A 20851-nucleotide genomic window follows, 5' to 3' on the forward strand; every position below is an offset into this window, starting at 1 on the left:
CACACGACCCCCCCCCATACCTATTCAACATTTTTTTCACATGTTCCAGGCTGGCCCACCCATGAGGCAAAAGGAGGCAGATGCCTTAGGCAGCACCCCCTGACACTGTGTGCTCCCCGCCCCCCCCCCCACTGCTGGAGAAGCAGTGGCAGTTGGGTTGGCCAGATCTCACTGCTGCTGCCGCGTCTCCTCTGATGCCACCGCAGTTGCCTCCCAGCATAGAAGTGAGGAGAAGCCACTACCACCTCTCCTCACTGCTGGAAGCTGACGCACCAAACAGTAAGGCGCGTGACTCCGACTTTGAGGACGCGCAGCAGAGGCAGCAGCTGCCAGGTGAGGTGGCCCCTTCCCGTTTTGCTTCAGGTGGCAAAACAGTCTGGGCTGCCCCTGCCACCTTCTATTAAAGTCCTGGCTAGAAAATTGTATGAAAATACCCTTGACAACAGTGCTCTTTGGAGGAGAGCTATTACTAGTTGCTTTGCAGATAATGTGTTTCAGGACAACCGGCATTTGCCCAGCTGCTTTTCCCCAGAAAAGCCCATGGTTTAGTGCTGATTTGGAGCCAATAGCAACCGAGTTTTCCACAAATTGCTGTTTGTTCCAGTTTATAGCTGAAGAGTGTGTTTTCCAGGGGGAGGTGGTGGAGCAAAGGCAAAACTGCTTAGACCCATGCTTAGAAAGCACAGGACAAGCAAAAAGCTGTTTTCTAGCCACAGGACAAGCAGAAGGGTGGGTAAGTTCTGAGTCTACTATGCAGCAAAGCACTTAGTTTGGTACTAAAAATACATAAAACATCCTAAACTCAGTATAAATCAATATATCTAATATAGGTGGACATTTTAAGGGTCTCTTCACTAGATCAAGCAGTATCCAGCCCTCACTTTATTCCCCATGCTCCCAGTCACCCATCCAGTTTCAGTTGCTCACTATATGCTCCCACATAACACATGCTGTGTGCGAGCGCATGTATCTGCCTTTCCGATAACAGATAGGCTTGCTCTTCTCTCCCAAGTTTCTAAAAATGTGAATAGGGGAAAGCACACACATTAAACGGTCTTTTAAAAATGTTCATAAAATGGTGGGGGGAATATGGGGTGATATAATACAAGGCTCAGCGAGGTTGTTTTTTAAAGGGTTGTTTGTTTGTTTGTTTGTTTGTTTTTGCAGTAGCTCCATACAGCAAGAGAGTTCTTTTATGGTTTTGAAAGTTCTCAGAATGATGCAGTCATGGAGCAGATGGGGGACAGGGGAGGAAAGGATTTGTTCCTTTTGGATTTAGTAAGGCCACTATGGCATCCAAAAGATTTGGATTCAGCCACATTTCACATAAAAGTTACAATGGAATTATCAGCCGGGGGAGGGCAGCAAACACATTTTGCCAGGTACCTAATGCTGTTTGGTTGTTGTACCTGGAGAAAATGCAATATTCTTGCAACAGAAGTGCAACGTTGAATAAAATATGTGGGCTATGAGTTAAAAAATAAATAAATATGGGCCTGTTCATTGCGGAAAAATGCGAATCTCGAGGAGAGAAAAGAGGCCTTAATCAAGAGTACATCAAGAGTAAACTTCAATTGGTGACAGCTTAGCCTTTACCACTGGCTGTCTCATGCAATTTAATTGCCGTTGTCTGGAACTGTGGCATGTATGGTATGAAAGCTTGAACAGGAGTTTCACACTTGTTGATAAAGGGATTTAGATCACTGGTTATATCTTGAGGAAACTGCATGCCTCCAACTAAAGCATTGGTGTGAAAGTGACAAACCCCATTTGAACTTTCTGTTAAAAAGATGTCATTTTCACTTTTGAGTGAGCTCATTCCTAAGTAGAACATGCTTCTCTTTGGACTGTCTTCCTCACTGAAAGTTCTATCCTGCTCTGAAGGTTCTGAGAAGCCCTCAGATGAAACAACAGAGAGAGAGAGCTTTTGAGGGGACAGGTGTTCATCGCAATCAGGCAATAGCAGAAATGATTGATTTCCCACTGCCCAAGAACCACCAGAGAAAGATGTTGGAACTAAGGAATCATGGCCTAGAAAACCTCTTCCAAAAGAACTGCTTACATCCTTTGTTGGCTCATAAAGCCCACTTGACATGGAGTTGGTTAAAATAGTCGCATATTTTATATTAGATTGTCCTGTCATTCCGCCACGGGTTTCAGCATCATGGACATTCTCAGAGAGACTATCACTATTGAAATGGCCACTAGAGCAAGCTGAGTCATGCTCCAAGTCTTGTGTGGTTGCAAACAGAGAGTCAATAGCTAGTAAATCTTGTTTGTCTTCGTCTTTCATTGCTTTCTCAATACTGATATCTTCCAACACTATTTCTGACTCCAGAAGAAGAGGACCAAATGACAGTGCTTCAGGATGCTTGAGAAAGAGATGTTCAAAGGTTTCAGGCTAGAAGACAAGATACATTTTAATGCTCATTTATTAATTAATGACTTGAAATGAACAGAAAAGAAAGGTGGGGGAAAGGAAATACATTAAACACTTCAATTTTATTATTCTTAATTTGGCACAACTTTCAAAGCCTGATGAATGTAATGGCATTCACATTTCATGAAGTTGTATGCTTTATTTTAAGTAGTGTGCATAAGCATTATAACAAAAGAGAGATTAGTGCCAGAAATTTGTAACACATTTACATTTATGATACCATTGGAGTTTGGATAATACTGAAGGTTCCATTTCAGGTCAGTCTCTGATGAGCTTATATAACAAAGGGAAAAATAATTGTTCTGAACCAGATTATCATTCTTGTCAATGAAGAGAAAGTATGCATGCATTACATTGGCAGTGCTAAAGCCCTGAGTCTTGCTCCCTATTTATGCCTTTGGAGTAGACTGGTAGGAAAAAGTTCCTACCCATTTCCACTTCGAAGGGCTGGGCTATAGTGCACTTGGGCAGCAAACTGGTTCATACAACTAGCACAATGAGCACCCACCCACTTCAGGGAAAAGGGCCTCAAAATTTGTTAAAGCAATTGCTCTGAGCCAGTTTTTCATTCTTGTCAGTTAGGAGGAATTATGAGAATAATGGGGAGGGCAAAGTTTTGCAGCACTTAAAACCCACAAGCTGACAAGCAAAATTGGCTATGGTCAACAATTACAGTCTCTGCAAATTATTAAAGTCCACCCAAAGCCATCCAGCCTGGGTAATTAAGGTTCACAAGTTTTATAGCCTATAGTATATGGAAGAAATGATGCGGTCTATCTGCACCCCTTACTTCTCCAATCCGGTAGAAATAATGATGGATATACATGTCATTGGTACAAGTGTTTATCAAGAGCAGCCAGTCCTTATAAACTTCAAGAATTTAGTCAAGTACCATACCTAACAGGCTACTGTATCCTGATATCTGGTCAAGTTGCTCCCTACTCTGAAGAGAAGTTTTCTGGTATCTGTTAAGTCTGCATGGGGAATTATTCTGGCTTCTTGAAAAATCAAAACCATTTCCTGCAAATTTGTATCCAGTGGTACTAAACCCATACTCCAATCAGATATTGATTAAAATGTAATGCCATTTTGCTTCCTTCCTACCTACTAGCTACCCAGGGCTAGTTCTAGAGTCATGGGATAAGGCGATGCATTCCAGTTGCATAGCTTCTCCTCTTACCCTGCTCAGGTAGGCAGTTTTTATAAGCCCAACAGAGAAGAAACTAAAGAAAAGTGGCTTATAAATCTATATGACTATCAAAATACAAAAAATTGCAGTAGCTAAAATAGGAGAAGAGAGACTGCTTGTATAACACAGGGGTCCCTTGGGTGCTATAGAGATTTTCTGTACAGAGAGACCTATCAGGCTCCCACAGATCACACAGTGATAGGGCTTGAGTTTACCACTACAGCTTTCTAATGCAGCTCTGATACTTGACCTACAGAGTCAAATCAAGGACACAGATTGCATAAATCAAATAAGCCATATGTTAGCATGAATGAATATGAATTAGAATATGAATTAATATGAGTTAATATGAGTTAGATGTTGTAGGTACTGTTTCCTGGGAAAAAACACCCCACAATGCTACAGTGATAAAATAGTTAAATGCAGAGTAAATTGCTTAAGCATTTGGCTGTTAAATATTTGCTCTTGGATATATGCATCAAATGGGAGTGCCAGGAAAACATTTTTACAGCAATTTAAGCCTGTGAAAAGTAACACGAAGGGAGCATTCATAACTTCAGTAGCTGTCATAAAATTTAGTTTGGATTCAACTGCAAGATAACGAGAGAGTGCAAAATACAGTCACTTAAAGTCCTAGATGCAATTTATTTGTATTCACGATATGAAAAAGTGATCCCACTGACTTCACTGGGGAAACTGTAACTTGGTAGTTTTGAAGGATTGGAGTGTGGCTGCAAAAAATAATGATTTTTCAATATTCTGTAGACATGAGGTTGTCTGAAACATTAGTCCTACTCAAGAGTACACCAGCTAAGGTTAATGAAGATGACTAATTTAATTTTTACTGCATGCCCTTTGTTTATGTTGCATTTTTCTTTTGTAGAAAATCTCAATTACATTTTGGTATTTCTCTTAGGGCGTCCTTTCTGGTGTGGGCAGAACCTTATTTCTCTGTCTTCCCTCTCTTCCTGCTCCCTATCCCCAGTTCCCCATGCCTAAGTAATTAAGAATGGCTGGATGGTAGGTGTTCAAATACCTCCTGTCCCCTGCAATACCCTGGTGTGATGCCTGTGTTCTCACCTCTGCATGCATTTCAAGAGGTGAAAGTAGAAAAAGGCCTCCATTGAGCCAAAGGACAATGCCCTGTACACAAGTGCTATACTTACACTAGGAAGTATAGCCCCCTTAGTGTTTCCAATAATAAACTTTTTGTTCAAACATGTTCAATATTTTTAGGAGCTTCTTCTAAAACTGAACTTCTACACCAAGTGCACTGAGGTAAACAGAAATTGGAGGGAGGGCATGGAAAATCCTGTTGCTTTCAGAACTCATCCTCTGTTACATATATTGTCATTGCTTTTTAAAATGCTAATACGCTATTGATATAGTCAAGTAAATACAATAAAGAAAGAAAAATGAGTTTAATAGACTAACTAGAAACTGTAATATGCATAACCACAGAGGACCCAGTCAGAGAATTAAGAAGGTTTTAAGAATTATGTTCATTTCAAAGGCAATTTGGAGATGTATACATCTATGAAACGAAATTAAAGTGGAGTAGATGTGCATAGCTAAACAAACAAGTGGGATTTTCCATATATCTTGTTGTGTGACATTCAGTACTCTGATGGACATGAACAGAAATCACATGTACTTCGGTAATAGTGTTGTCAGGCATCTCTTTTCTTTAAGAAAAGTCTCTTCATACAATGAAGATCACAGACCCATAGAATCTAATAGCTTCTCATTAACACAAAGCTCCAGAGTGCCCTATTTTGAAGGATTTTGAACTGGAAGTTCAGTTTCTAAGGAAGTTCCTATTTCATATTCCAACTGATAACCTCAAAGTCAGTCAAAAGTTTAAAAGCCATAATGTCAGAGTAATTGGGTACTTTTCTTACTAATCAAACTAAGGAGAGAAGGTTTCTTCCTGAATAAAACTGTTTTAGATGTGGTTACTTATTCATGACAGTCTCTTCTTGCTTCCTGTTCAATTTATAGGAAATATTAGAGTAACTGGGAGGAGTTCAGGGCTGTGCCTCTACTGACTATGCTACTCAGCTACAGTGGTACATCTAGTTACAAACTTAATTCGTTCCGGAGGTCCGTTCTTAACCTGAAACTGTTCTTAACTAGAGGCATGCTTTCGCTAATGGGGCCTCTTGCTGCTGCTTCGCCGCCGGAACACAATTTCCGTTCTCATCTTGGGGCAAAGTTCTCAACTTGAGGTAACTTCCAGGTTAGCGGAGTTTGTAACCTGAAGCATTTGTAACCGGAGGCGTTTGTAACTCGAAGTACCACTGTACATACGTAGAGCTCTATTGAAGCCGCAGAATAATCACGTTCTAGGTGGTCAACACACTCAGCAGCACATACTGTGAAGTGTCGGTTCAACTAGCAAAGCATTTTAAAAGACCATTTATAAATAAATGGAAATATGGCAGAAAGATTGATGTTTCTAAGGCCATGGCATTCTGGACTCCTATTGCTATTGTTGTAAACCAAGGATGGGAAATATCAGGCTTAAATGCAAAATCAGGTTCCCTTCCCATTACGCCACCCCTCATTTAGTCAGCCATATACTACTGATGTTCTCTCTATGCATTCATGTCAGTTAAGGCTGGTTAACAGGAGTCTTGGAGAGTAAAGTGAGAGTAGCATGGCACACATTGGTTGCATTCACACATTATGCTCACTTACAGTTTATTAAGGAACAAGCCAAGCATCTTCTTGAGCTCATATGCTCCTGTGTGGCAGAAGTTTCAATTTTGCTTCACCAGACGGATGCCAGCAAACAGCAAGAGTTTGCCATGTCATTCAGTTATGGACTGGTCATCAACGTTAACTATGGTTAGTTTAAACAAGCCTGCTTCAGAAACTGCAGTTTGAAGTAAGTTTGTTTCTAACTAAACTTAGCCCACGTTAACCAAAGTTGCTGGTCTGGATGACATGACAAACTGCAATAAACAAAAAGCTGAGCTAAAGGTGTCCAAATTCCTCCTCCCAGCCAAGCAAGAGAAAGAAAGGGATGAGGGTTGCTCTCAAGTGTAGGCTTGTTCCCATGTTATTAAATCATAGTGTAGCATGTCCTCCTAACTTCTATCTTGATATGTATGCTCCTTTTAAACCCAGCAAACCCTTTACCTGGTCTGAAATATGGAAAGTGTTCTCAAAATTGTTTACCAGTAGTGCAACTTTTAAACAAAATCATTTCCAACACTATTATGTATGAACAAAATCAGCAGAATAATGAAATGATATGTAAGTAATTCTGTCTTCTGAATTCAAATAGATAATTCTTCTAACAACTCTGTATAGGAAGTCTGGGAGCTGTCACATTGGTTCAGCGGGCAGTGATCATGATTAGACTTCAAAGAATGTCCATTCTCTGTTTAAATGAAATGAAATAAAATTAACAATAAAGATGAGAAAATAAATATTTCACTGGGAATGAAAACTGAAATAACTTATAATGGGGAAAAAACCTAATAAGCAAGCATTCTCCTTAATCATTAGTATATTTCTTGTGCCCACCTCAATTTTTAATATAACATTTGTGATTCCAAGGTAAAATTATCTAATGGTAAACATTGTCATTTAAGCTACAGCAGCTGCACTAGTTTGTGCCACCAAAGAATCAGAGTCCAGTTTACCAATAAATGCACCAAAATCCTATAGAAATGGCTGGTGGATTGTACCCATTCACTATGGGAGTGCACCTGTTTTGCATTCAGAAGGTCCTAGGTTGAATCCTGGCATTTCCCAGTAGGATTTGGAAAGGTTACTGTGAAAACCCTGGAAAGCTCCTACCAGTTAGTGTAGACTAGCCTTACCCAACCTAGTGCCCTCTAGATGTTGTTGGACTTCTATCATTCCCAACCATTCCCAACCAACTCCTATCATTCCCAACCATTGCCTATGCTGGCTGGGGCTGATGGGATATTTGAGTCAAGCAACATCTGAAAGGGAACCAAGTTGGGGGAAGTTAGATACTGAGAGAAATGGTCTGACTCATTCTAAGAGCTTCCTATGCACCAACTGCATGCAGAATATTCTCTTCACATGGGCTACCCTATTATATTCAAAGGAGAGAGGAGAGCCATGCACATATTTCTGTGAGCATTAGAGGTTGCTTCCTGTGATGAAGTAAAAGCCTTGAAGGAGAACAGTTTTCCATACACTGGAGTCTCCAGTTCACATAAAAGATCCCTGGATTAGGGCATATTTTTTTTTTTTTTTGTTGGATGTGTACCTGTGGAACCCATGTAGAACCCAATTTCATCAATTTAATAGTAGGCATTGGCTTTCATTTCCAGAAAGCCCCGTTCATTCTAGTATTTAAGTTTGCATGAGAGTTGCAGGCACATGATTAAGTTTCATTTCTTTATTCATGGCCATTATTTACAGGGTTGTTAAAAAACTTGATGAGTAAATAAATTAGTTAAAAGCAAATAAAGCTCACAAATCACTGAAATGTATTTAAGTGGGAACCCATACCTTTTGGAAGTTAACTCCCTGTGCCCAAGAGCAATTCTTGGGGTTTGGAACATCATCCCAGAATAATTTCTTCATTCTGAAATATGCCGATAAGATATTGATTTGGCACAGTGAAGAATATAATCACTTTTCACTCTGAATACGTATTTCACAAATAAGGATTTATTCTTTTTAGAAGCCATCTTGAAACCAATAGCACCTACAGATGCTTTTAAAATGACAACTGAATTTAAAAATTACCTAATTTCAAAAATTACCTAATGGCATAGCCATTATGGCACACCTGCTAATGTTCTTGCAAAACACAGATATTCCTGTTTCCTTGCTCCTTTCACTCTCCTTCCCAGTAAGCAGCAGTGGCACACTTGCGGGAGGTCAAGTAAGCGCCACTGTCGTCGTCGTCGTCCCCCGCCCCTGCTGTCTGCTACTGGAAATTGCCTTTCCAGGGATTAATCTATAACACCTTTCAAATTATTCATCTCAATCTAAACTTGTGAACAGATTCAATACAGGAAAGGTTTACCTTTGGTGCAAGATCAAGAGACCTCCAAGCAGCAAAACGGAGCATGAAATAACTAGGGGTAGAATCACATAGAAGTTCACATCATTCTGTTTTTCAATTCCAGCTGAAAATAAGACCCAGCAGTTTAAAACAGCTATCATTACAGAGAATATTCACAATGTAATCCTACAGAATGAACCTTACTCCCAATTAAGTGAATTTAAGATTGCAGACTTGGTTGTTTGCATCAGCTCGTACAGTTGAACTTGATTTGTTATTTCATAAAGTTACATGAAACTTGGATATATAAAGTTGTATCCAATGTTGTGTGAGTGGCATTCTGCTCATGCAATGGGACTTTCCCTTTCTCTTCTCTTGAAACCATGCAATTAAGTAAAAATAATGAAATGCTCTTGTATGCTTTAAGTAGAGAGATTGGAATTGCTTACAGATCATTTAAAAATTATTGAATTTTCCTGGCATAATCAAGATTCGAGATGTGCCATGCCATTCCCAACGTATTATGTGATATATATTTTTCTCATTAAAAGTTAGAGTAAGAAATCTTGGTTTGAAGGAAAAGTCTACTAAAAATGCCAGTTGCTCACCTTTGGAGAATCCATATGTCACTGTGGGCTTTGTTACTCCTTCAGGAATTATTGGGAACAAACTAAATTTGTATTTCTCAATAAGAATGAAATTATCTGGAACAAAGACAACATACCACATTTTTAATTTGGGCATACTAAATCTTCTTAACAATTCCTAATCTATAAAATCCGTCAAACAGTGTGGGCCTTGCAACGCTGAAAGATGGGCATCTCTCTTGATCTCTATCATTAGGGTTAATGTGTTCCTTCATATGTTGCTCCCATCCAGCAAGTCCATTGTTTAGGCATAGTGGGAGCAGTTACCCAACTGCAGGGCCATGGGTTATCCATCCCTGCTTTACAGCCTTTAGAAATTAGGAAAGAATAAAAAGTCACTACACATAACAATCCTCTGTAACTGTTCATCTCACACAGAGACCATTCAGTTACTGTATCAGTCTTGTCTTAAGAAGGATAATCCACAATAAATTTCAAAGATGAGCTGGGAAACACCATTTCTAACAGAGCAAATTGCACTATAAGAAACCAAGTATACCATTTATCACAGGGAAGGGAAAGGAAACCTGTACTCCAATGTTAAATAAAAGGCTATTGTGGAGTCCTTTTGGAATTTATGTTAAATGTACAATAGTTGCTAGCCTCTACAGTTTTGCAGTAAATCTTTATCTATAATCAAATACTGGTGGAAGATATTGAAACACAAGAGAAGCAGTAATAGATTTTTAAGTACAAACTCACCAAAAATGTGGTACTTCCTAACATTTGAGGGAATCATAATCCATTTAATCTGCTCTTCTTCGTTTAAGTTTGTCCATTCAATTACAAAAGATGTAATTATATAAGCCACAGGCGAAAGTGTCCAGGACACAATGACACAACTGCTGTTCACTGGGTAGGCACTGAGAGACTTCACAATGTTTACTGACAAAACAGGAAAACAGTATGTTGGTCATCAGGTACATTCATTATCCCTTACAAATTAGGAGAGAACTCATCAGATGCTACAGAGAACGATGAAGTATATTTCAACTGCTGCTTTTAGCCTGCAGGTTAAAAATTTGGAAAAGCTCACAAGGAAAGAAACTGGCACACCATGAAGATCCCTTCTTTTTTAGGCATGTGGAGGCACCTGATGAAAGTTGCATTCCCCACCCCCAACCCAAATTCCTGCCCAGGTGGCAGGAACCATGTGGCCATGTGCCTCCTAATTTTCTGCTGGCAGCAAAAACTCATATGATTAAATAGGTAGAAGAGCAATAACATGGCCTCACCACTCAAATAACTACTTTTCTAAACACGAACACATTACAAAATGAGAACGGTTTATTATAAACTAGATTACTGAGTTAACAATACTTGAAGCTATCAAAAAATGTTTTTCTTACCTGTGCTGATTTGTTGTGATAGAGTTAAAATGAAATTGACTGAGGAAGTTCCAATTGAGTTGACAGCTAGAACCTTAATGGCATGTACATCCTCCGTCCATGAAAATGTGTAGGCAGTATCATTTTCTACATAGTCAGACCAAGTAATGTTTTCTGAAGTATTATGCTCAACCACATAGTCTAGCACACTGCATAAGGAAAGATTCTTCATCAGTGGCTGTAAGAAAAATTCAGATACATTAGGCAGTTCAATTGTGGATTGAGGCTGGTTTGGGCAGAGGTGTATGTTTTTTTTAAGGAGCAATTGAGGGTTGGTATCTTGTTTTTATGTTAGCAAGACTAAAAGCTACAGTTTATAATAATTACCATGCATCTGTCCATAACTGCCTATAACAGTCCACAACTTCTGTCACCTTCGATTACTTCTAATACCAATAAATGTAAATTAAAATATTTAACACAGTTTGCCGGGCAAGCAAAGTTGGGTTTAAAATAATCAAACTTAGGTTTTATAGTATGAAGTGTAGTGTAGCACAAAGAGAAGTATCTGGGTTTTTAATTGGTGAAATAAATTTTACATAAGAAACCTCATTTTAAACAGCCTTTTCCTTTGTGAATTAATGCTTGTCATTCAGAATTAGACACCTACCAAATCATCCTCCTTTCTTCCTATTTGATAAGTGATGTTAACAAAAATGAGTGACCTGTGAATTGTTAAGGGAATGCCTGACATCCTGGCAGGCTGCGCAGTAAGGGTGCTTGAAATGCTATTAACTTAATTCAATTTCCCCTTTTGAATAATAATCTATGAATAGTTCTTACTTGCCAGGCCCCTGATAGCTTTGGCCAACAAGGATTGGACCATGTCCAAAAACAGATTCTCTCATTCTTCATGAGAAAATGTTTCTGTTTATTAAAAAGGTGGCACTTGGAGATTCAAGAGGCTCTTTTCCTTTTCAGAGATCTTTTCCCTGTGCCTAATGGAAAACTTTCTGAGTGGCGGGTCATCATCATGGGATGATCTTCATGGTAAACTCTGACGTACAAGCCTAATTAGACAGACAACAATCCTAATTTGGCTTGCAAGGCCATTTTCTCCAAGCCATTACCACCTGCCCCACACCAAACATCATATTCTGATCTGTCACAGAGCTCTATTGTAAACCTATGTTTCACTAGTTTTGCTAACAGAAATTACCAATGTCTTAGGTCTGGTATCCTTCAAAGCCAGCCAACACCCACAATATATATCATGAATATCACACAAAAAAACAAACCTGAAATAGATTTCAAATATATCATTTACCCTCCTCCATTGATTTACCTTCCAAAAAAGAGTAACATTTTTCTGGTTCCTTATTGAATCTTCATTAATGGTTCTCCAGAATTCAGGTCCTCTCAAGGGAGCTGGGGGGGGACGACAGTAAGAAGCAAACAACAGCCTATTTGGTTATAAATCTAGTAAAAAACAAAAAACACCAACCCCAACAAACTGAAAGCTTACAGGTAAGACACTGACTGACCTTTGATATCCTTAACAACTGTGTAGGCGGGTCTGCTCCAATCACTCCAGTAGCCCACTCCATCAATCACACTGCAGCGCACCTGAACGACGTATACTGCGCAGGGATCCTGCACCTTTGTGCTGGCAGAGCTAACTAATGGATCAGAAACCTCCTGCACCTGCAACAAAAAAGGATGTTTAAACTAGTAACAAACAAAATCATTTCTGAGTGACAGGCCGAGATCTTAAATCTTCAATAGGCTAACTGCTACTTAATCTTCATCCAATCTGTAGGGGCCAAAGCACTCCCCAGTGCATTTTTCATTGTGCAAGTCACACGTAAGCTGACCTGAAGAACAGTTCTCCCTGGACACTGTCACAAATTGTCACCTGTAAAATGTGCCCAAATTTCAGCCAGTTACCACTTTCCATTTTCCTTCTGGTGGGGGAGGGGGGACTGCACCAGAAATGCAATGAATTTTGTCTTTTGTGTGTGTTTACTAAGCCAGCCAATGTTAACAGATTGGTGTAGTAAAACATCCCATCATTTTTTCATAGACAAATAGGCAGAAGAAGGTCAAGAAAGGTCATGAAGTTTATCTAACCAAGGTCATGAAGTTTATCTAACCATAATTTGTCTAATCAAGGGCAATTTTCTAGCAGGAGTTAGAAAAAACACCCCACAAAACTATTAGCATTGGTTCTCAGTTGTAATAAAGTTGTGGGTTTTTCTTAAAGAAAGATTACAATATTTTCATTACATTTTACTTTAAAATATAGTTTTTGTTTGTAATTGTTCATAATTGAAAATAACCCATCATATAGTGGAAATCTCATTGGCATGGAAAATACACCCCAATTTCCCCCTCCCTCACACACAATGGATAAAAGTTAATCTACTGAAGATAGGCATGTCACAAATGTTTATTTTGCTAGACAAACCAAATGCTGGAATCCACACATTTTTACAAACTAGCAGCAAAACACCATTGCACCCTTGCATCTCATGATGCACAGGCTAATTTAGATTAAGTGTGGCCATACCTCCCAGGCAATTTCTGTTCCATTGACAGCATACCGAATCTGAAACTGGAGATCATTCTTTGGAAGTTCTGGGTTTTTCCAGCTCACATTCAGCAGTCCCGCTTCCCCTGTAATTTCTGCTTTGACACTGGAGGGAGAAAACGGCTTCACTAGAAAGTTAAACAAAATAAATTTGACTGGTTTATGAGGTCTCTAATAGAATCCTATAAAGCTGTGTGTCAGCTCTTCCTTACTAAACTGGCATTACAGCAATGTATTTTTCTTATATTCATTATAGCTATATCCTATCTTCTTAATAATTCATTTATTACATTTTGTTAAAAATATTTATAGCTTGACCATCATCCATACACTGGTACCCAAAATGGTGCCCTACAAGTGTTGTTGGACTCCAGCTCTCATCATCCTTAGGCGGCAAGGCCTGTGATCAGGGATGGTGTCAGTGTGGTCCATAAACATCTGAAGGACACCATGTTGGCTCATTCTGATGCCAGCTTGCTATACAGAGACATGGAACAAAATGGGACAGGCCAAAATAATGCAGCAAAGCAAATAACATAGAAAGAAACAGGGACAGCCAAATCAGCAGAGTACTTCAACAATCACAAGTATAAGACATTAAGATGCCTGGGTAGATAGATAACTAGGAGCCAGAATCAGTGCAACACTGGCACCAGTTATGCTTCTATGAGGAGAACTTTCCGCAGCTGTGGTGCCATCACAAAAGAGAGGCTGTCTTCCTCACCACAACATTAATAACTTGCACCGGCAATGGAACATAGAAAAGAGCCTCCTCTGAAGATCTTAAGAGAGCCTGATGTAGGGATGGCTGATGTATGAGGAGAGGCACTCCTTCATGCAAGAACTGTTTTGTATGTACTTCAGTAATTTTGATGTGTTTTTCAATACCAGTTTAAAAAAAAGCAAGCACAAGGATGGCCGGGGTGTGTGTGTGTGTGTGTGTGTGTGTGTGTGTGTGAGAGAGAGAGAGAGAGAGAGAGAGAGAGAGAGAGAGAGAGAGAAATACAATGGGACTAAACTATTGTTTCAAGGGCTAAAATATACTGTGTGGCATTCAACTAAGTTTTACACAGAACAAATCCATTGAAACTAATGGACATAAATAAGTTAGGCCCATTAATTTCAGTGGGTCTTCTCTCAATAAAACAATCTCAATAAAACAATCTCAATCTCAATAAAAAAATCTACTGAAGCGGAACTCTAAAATGTAAAAACACAGGGAGAATAAAAAGGTCTTCATTTGGTATAAAAAATATCTTAAAATAGGTAGCAAGTGAGCCTCACTGTGGAGGGCATATTCCATAACTAGGGTGGTAGCACCCCAGTTTAAAGCCATGAACACTTCATAGTTATTAACAGCTTTTCTTTTCAAAATGTTCATAATTCTTTAAGTTCTATTCCACATGCCATCTGAAACGTTGGGTATGATACTAAGCATATCATCACCAAGGAGCTGAGAATCTATATGAACTGGGTGTAGTTTGGGGATATATGGTACTCCCTATGAATGTATATGTTTAGTTGGAGACAAATTATAACACGGGGAAAGTAACAAGGAAGTGATGTAAAATGGAAAAGGAGATGAGAGTAATGAAAATTAAAGCCATTGTTGGAAATACCTACTTATTGCATGTCGTGGTAATTCATACACTTAATTTTCTTTCAGTTTTAATAAAACCAGCTGTCACTGGCCATCACACAAGCTCACCATCATTGACTGGATAATTTAAATACCATAAGAAAAACAATTGCTTAGAGAAGAGACCATAGTGTGTGTGTATGGGGTGGGGGAGATAAGGAACTGGAGGGGGCAGGCACAAAGGCACTTATGCGAGGAGGAAGCATATTATAGTTCTGTAATTTACAGTTTGCAAATTAATGTCTGAATTACTGTGGGGTAGCTGGGATTTTCCATATTATATGCATCTTGAAAGTGTGGCTAGGGTCCAGAATCCCCCCCTCCTCTTAAAACCTATTGGTATACTACAAAAGTGAAAAGCTACTTTATAAACTACTTTTCCTTGGCAACATCATTTGAAAGAAACTCCTAATGAATTGGATAGCATGCCCAAGTCCCTTGAGAAAGGCAATATACTGCAACCTGTAGATACAAAAGCACCAAGGGGGATGGCGATAGCTGAGTGGTGGGTAAAGTCATCTATCCTGCACGCAGAAGGTCCGGGGCAGGCCCAGATTTAAGCAGCTGGAGGCCCTGGGCTAGGAGACCTTGGGAGGCCCAAACTTATCAATGATCCATTCTCAGAAATTTTTTTCACTTACCTACTTCTTTTGGAAGGATACACACTGGTGGTGATGTCACTGTCCCCAGTGAGTGCTTAATCTCTATCCACATTGTGTATCCAGACAGGAGATAAAAAGGCTGAAAGATGCACTCGTAAGAATTATTCCTCTGTGAAGTGCATTCTTTTACCTCCGAATCAGAACGCATACTTGGAGACTCTGTACAATACACATCACTCCTTAAAAAGACATGAAAACATTGTTTTCAGTTTAGCTATGAGATTATATGCATCTGGAGATTAACAATGCGAAACTGTCATTTGTATATGCTGTAAAAAAAACCTAATACAGATGAGAAAGCCCTCAAACACCATGTTTTTTACCCATCAATTTAACAAAAATTGTTTTTAAGAATTTCTCTCTGCCTACTCAGCTGAAATGGACTAAATATCTCTTTCAGAATCAGTCATTTAAAAATGGTTCCCAAAACCAAAACAATCCCTGTGAACACTGAAAAGGGATTAACAACTCATACATATAATTATTCTTTGCTGTTAAATTATCTTTTTCACCAACATATTTTTGCTTATGAAAGGTATCATGGTGCTAGATTTGCAAGCGGGACTGAATTCTCTTGCAAAACAGAAGTCGGGCTTATCCAAGGGAAATTCTTGTGATAGTTTGAATGCAAAATAGATGAAGCAAGTGAATGTTTATATCTCCCCACTGGCTACCTATAACCACTTTCCATGGCGGGGGGGGGGGGGAGGGATGTTACAGCCTTCCAGGCCAATGAATGGAACCTCAGAAAGGTAATGAGCTTATACTGACATAGCTGTGTGTTATTCTTTGCATTGAAATGGCACCCTCATATCAACATGCTCCAAGGCTTGGGCCTAGACTGAAGCCATTGCTATCCCTACCATGTTCTTTTACCTGTTCTCTGCATCACTGCCTTGTCCCACACTGCCTGAAGCCAGTGGTGCATTTAGGTAATTTTAATCTCCAGGTTTAATACTCTTACAGGGATCCCCTCTTCCGATGGTAATGTGTATTCATTCACTTTGAACTGCCTCATGGGGATTATGGGAACTGTAGTCCAACAACATCTGGTGGGTACCACATTGACTATCCCTTTGGTAAGTCTATTTGGATCTCAGTACCTCTCATTTTAGAAATTAAGCACTATTGGGCTGTAGTCTAAGGAACTAACAAACAAAACATTCAACCTGAGCCGGGCAAATTTTGCAGGAACACATCAGTTTGCAACCTTGGTCATTGTACTTTAGGCTAAGCAAGGCTGCTCTCCATTTCCATTTTAGGTCATGGCGACTCAAACAATCATTAAAAAAGGTTCTTAATGTACCTATTACAAGATAGATGTAAATGCACAGACCTTGTGACAGATCCATATCCGTCTCGCAAGCAGACGCCTGTACAAACATTCCCTACATTAATGTTTTACATCACAGATGTGATTTGCCCCACTTGACCAAGCCAAGAGTTTGAAGTCTTTCTGAAATTAAGATGTGCCCAGCTCCTATTCAGTTTCACATTAGTCATTCAACAATGGGCAATGTATTGGCAATTTCACTAGAAAAAGAGCATGCCTTGCAGCTTATTTAAGTCACTGGGAACCCTGCCACACAAAAAGTAATAATAACTGGCTCTAATGTACATCCTGTTAGGAATATGAATGAATTATTCTAATACTGGCCTAAGAGCGTATTGGAAAGCAGGGGTGGGTAATCTGAGGCCTTCCAGATGATGTTGGACTTCAGTTCCCATCAGCTGAGCCAGCATGGTCAATGGTCAGGAATGATGGGAGCTGTAACCCATGAATACTTGGGGGATCCCAGGTTCCCCATTCCTGCTGTAAAGAATCAAAACTACCAATTCTATCTTCTGGAATCTCTCAAGGTAGATGGATAGCTCAAAATACAGATTCTTGAGTAATTTTTTATAAAACATGATTCAGTATACTATTCTCTTTGTACACTTTTTTGCAAGCTGTGGAAAGTGGGGAAGAGACAAGTTTCATAATTTCCTTCTCACTCAATGGTAGCATATTTTCATTTGTGTGTGCACTCATGAACAAAAATTATTCAGGGCTATATGTTACCCTCAATTTTTAAATAAAACTTGTATTTATTTTTATAAAGCTTTTCTCGCACACAGAATACTTCACAATCCTTTGTCTTATTCTTCTTCACAATTACTGTGAAGTAGGTAAATAATAATTTCATTTTGAAGGTGGGGAACTAAGGTTCTGAGAGAGCCTACCCAGAGATCCCACAGCCCAGCAGCTTTGAGCCAAATCTAATACTCCTTTCCCTGGCAGGAAACCTCAGAATTGACATGCTGCTGCTGCTGCTGCTGCTGCTGCTGCTACTAATTTGTACTCCGCCCATCTGGCTTGGTTGCCTCAACCACTCTGACTGGCTTCCAGCTTATATAAAACACAGTAAAACATTAAACCTTAAAAAGCTTCCCTATACAGGGCGGCCTTCAGGTGTTTCCTAAATGTTATATAATTATTCATTTCCTTAACATCTGAGGGCATTCCACGAGGTGGGTGCAACTACCGAGATGGCCCTCTGCCTGGTTCCCTGTAGCTTCACTTCTTGCAGTGTGGGAACAGCCAGAAGGCTGTCAGTGCCGGATATCTGTGTCTGGGCTGAATGACATATGTATCCCTTCAATTCTAGGAGATGCTCAGATCTGGGTCTGCAACCTCAGAATAAACTTGAGAGTAAGTTAGGCTGAGAGGCTTGCCCAGATTTCCCATAAGAAGGGATTTGGACGGGTTTTCTCACATATGAGCCCAATACTCTAAGCACTGCACCACACTGGTTCTATTTGACAAATTCTCAGCTCATAACAAATGGTAACAGTATGCTAATTGCAGTGGATCTTTGTGAAATGTTAGCAGTCTGATGTTATAGCTTCATTAAATCAAGTCTCACATGCTTCCCAAGTACAGTATGTGTTTTTGGGGTAGAACACCACTGTAATTTGAGAAATGCCCGGTGAATGAATGACTAGGATATACAGTGGAACCTCTACTTATGGACGTAATCAGTTCCAGAGGTCCGTCTGTAAGTCGATCCGGGTCAGTGGTAGAAGCGCTGTTGTGCACAGGAGCATTTGGCGGCAGCACACTTCTGCGCATGTGCAGATGGCGGCAGCCGCTTCTGTGCATGGGCAAATCACGGCAAACCCAGTATTTACTTCCGAGTTTGCCACGGTCGCAACTTGGATCAAGCCCAAGTAGAGGCGGTCATAAGTAGAGGTTCTACTATAAAGACACATTTGGCCTGCATTTTGACAGTACGCTTAGAAGTAGGAATGTAAACACTGTCAGGTTTGTATTTTGATAGGCAGGTTTACCTGGCGGCTTCCCAGCTCACTATGCCATAGATTGTCACTGCTAAACGCCATGCTTTGTCTCCAAATGTACCACAGTTAAAAACATATTGACTCATAAGCAGGCATCCAAAGCACTGCAAATGGTTTTCTGCATCTTCTAGTGGCATTACTTTTCTGTTCTCAAAAGGTCAGAGGCTATTCCAGAGCAGCACACCAAGAGGCATGAGAGAATGGAGTTGTGGGGTGGGGTGGGGTGAGGAATCTTCCCCACCAACCCCAGTGCAAGGTGAAGTGCTTTGCACATGCACATAGACATCTCTGGATATGACTGTCCCCCAACAAGCTCCATATTGGTCTTTGATATTATAAAAGCACAGTTCCTTAGCATACACCCAGTGAAGCTGAGTAGCTGTCTAGACGTCCCACTTCGTCTCACACTCACATGGCTCTGCTTTGCCTCTCAGTACAGTCATAGCTTATTCAAAAACAAAACACTTTGTGAGCTCCTTCTTACTCACTCCACTTTGGCAGCAAGTATATGTGCTCCCTTAGAATGACCCAGCTCATGCTTTGATAAACATTAGTCTATTTCATACTGCTTGCCTCTGGTTAGAAATATGTCCATTGTGCCCTGCAAGTGTTTTCAACCCACCTAGCAGGCTCACCCACTTCTGTTCAAATAAAAATTAGCAATCCAAATCACTGTGGCCACAATTCCAACTAAGAGGAGTTGGCACTCAGTGGTATAAAATGTCCAACTGGGAACATAATAGGTAAGTTCATATGGGTCTCTGGAATCCTTCTGCAAACATCTGCTTTGAATGTCACATTTAAAAAATAGATAAAAAGAAACTATGGTTTAATGTGCATATTACTGAACAGTTATCTGGCCCTGTTGCTGCCATGAAACAATGCAAGCTTTGGCTTGCTGGGACCTTTGAACCTGAACTTGTGGTTGGTTGGTTTAATTATACATAGCAAGGCAAAGGTCTACCAGGCTTGCGTTTTGAGCATGCTGCTTTATGGAAGTGGGTCGTGGGCAACTTACACCCACCAGGATCAATGTCTCAATGCCTTCCATATCTCTGTGTCAGGAAGATTTTGGGCATCACATGGTAGGGTGGAGTCTTAAACAAATGTGTGCTCTCCTAAGACCTCATTTCCAGCATGTTCTCAGCGACATCTACTATGGCTTGGTCATATCCACAGAATGGAAGATGGCACAATCCCCAAGGGAGAGCAGCTGGCTTCCACATTAGGGCTGTTAGCAGACCAACTCTGTGTTACAAAGATGCCTGCAAACATGACATGGCTGGCAACATTAACCTCGCCATACAGGAATCTTATTGCAGTGTCTGGAGACAGACAATTTTGTACATTCACAACAGTGACCACAGGACGAATGACTGTTGGAAGAAACACAGAGAGAAGAAACGCCATGTTGAACCTGTAGCAGCAAAACTAGATATCTTCATCTACTACACCTGCAATACAATATGTCTCTTCTGTATTGGTCTTCACAGCCACAAACACTGAAATTCTCCAACGATTCTACTTTACACCTGAAGGTGTACTTTTCCATTATCTTCCGCGACAGATGAACGTCAACAACTACATAAACAAAATTTGTTCTTGGGTGAAACAAACCATGAGCCCAGGTTCAGTTATCATTATAAGCTACACTCTGGCTTGTTTCCTGGAGCAAGAGCAGAGAGGAGTGGAGTGAGACTGTCTGACCAAGTGTACTATCCTGGTGCTCATTCACATTAAACCATAGTTAAAAACAAACTATAGTTTAATGTGATGTGTGAGCTGGGCCACTGGTTCTTAACCTTTAACCCACTACCAACCAAGTATGCATGGGCATAAGTAGCACCGTGGTTAGTAAAAGGAGAAATATGCATGGTGGTTATTGTATTCAACCTGGAGGAATGGAACTAGGGAGTTGCTTTGACAGAAGCACTGTATATGGGTGAGTCTTAAATTGGCAGATTGGTTGTTGTTTTTTTAAAGTACTGAAAGTATATTCTATATTATTAGAATGACCA

General features: G+C 40.0%; 2 protein-coding genes and 1 long non-coding RNA gene across 4 annotated transcripts in view; 1 reads left to right on the top strand and 2 right to left on the bottom strand.

The window, feature by feature from the left end:
- Positions 1 to 20851, top strand: part of LOC114598886 (uncharacterized) — a 51818-nt gene that overhangs the window by 25754 nt on the left and 5213 nt on the right. The gene's annotated exons all lie outside the window — the stretch shown is intronic.
- Positions 1237 to 3266, bottom strand: LOC144327710 (leptin receptor-like). The gene is made up of 2 exons (XM_077928099.1): positions 3231 to 3266; positions 1237 to 2401 (listed from the first exon to the last, which is right to left on the bottom strand). Exons 1-2 carry the CDS (start codon positions 3264 to 3266, stop codon positions 1586 to 1588), a joined length of 852 nt encoding a protein of 283 aa, XP_077784225.1. The 3' UTR covers positions 1237 to 1585.
- LEPR (leptin receptor) overlaps positions 2415 to 20851 on the bottom strand; it is a 58459-nt gene continuing 40022 nt past the window's right edge. The window contains exons 10-19 of the mRNA XM_028733181.2: positions 15474 to 15673; positions 13173 to 13321; positions 12148 to 12307; positions 11949 to 12031; positions 10625 to 10841; positions 9978 to 10160; positions 9237 to 9332; positions 8650 to 8752; positions 8127 to 8202; positions 2415 to 7017 (exon numbers count right to left, since the gene is read on the bottom strand). Coding sequence (XP_028589014.2) covers positions 7000 to 7017; positions 8127 to 8202; positions 8650 to 8752; positions 9237 to 9332; positions 9978 to 10160; positions 10625 to 10841; positions 11949 to 12031; positions 12148 to 12307; positions 13173 to 13321; positions 15474 to 15673 — 1285 coding nt within the window. The 3' untranslated portion in view covers positions 2415 to 6999. The remainder of the gene's footprint in view (positions 7018 to 8126; positions 8203 to 8649; positions 8753 to 9236; positions 9333 to 9977; positions 10161 to 10624; positions 10842 to 11948; positions 12032 to 12147; positions 12308 to 13172; positions 13322 to 15473; positions 15674 to 20851) is intronic.

This window comes from Podarcis muralis, chromosome 5, assembly GCF_964188315.1.
Source record: "Podarcis muralis chromosome 5, rPodMur119.hap1.1, whole genome shotgun sequence".
Classification (NCBI taxonomy): Eukaryota; Metazoa; Chordata; class Lepidosauria; order Squamata; family Lacertidae; genus Podarcis; species Podarcis muralis.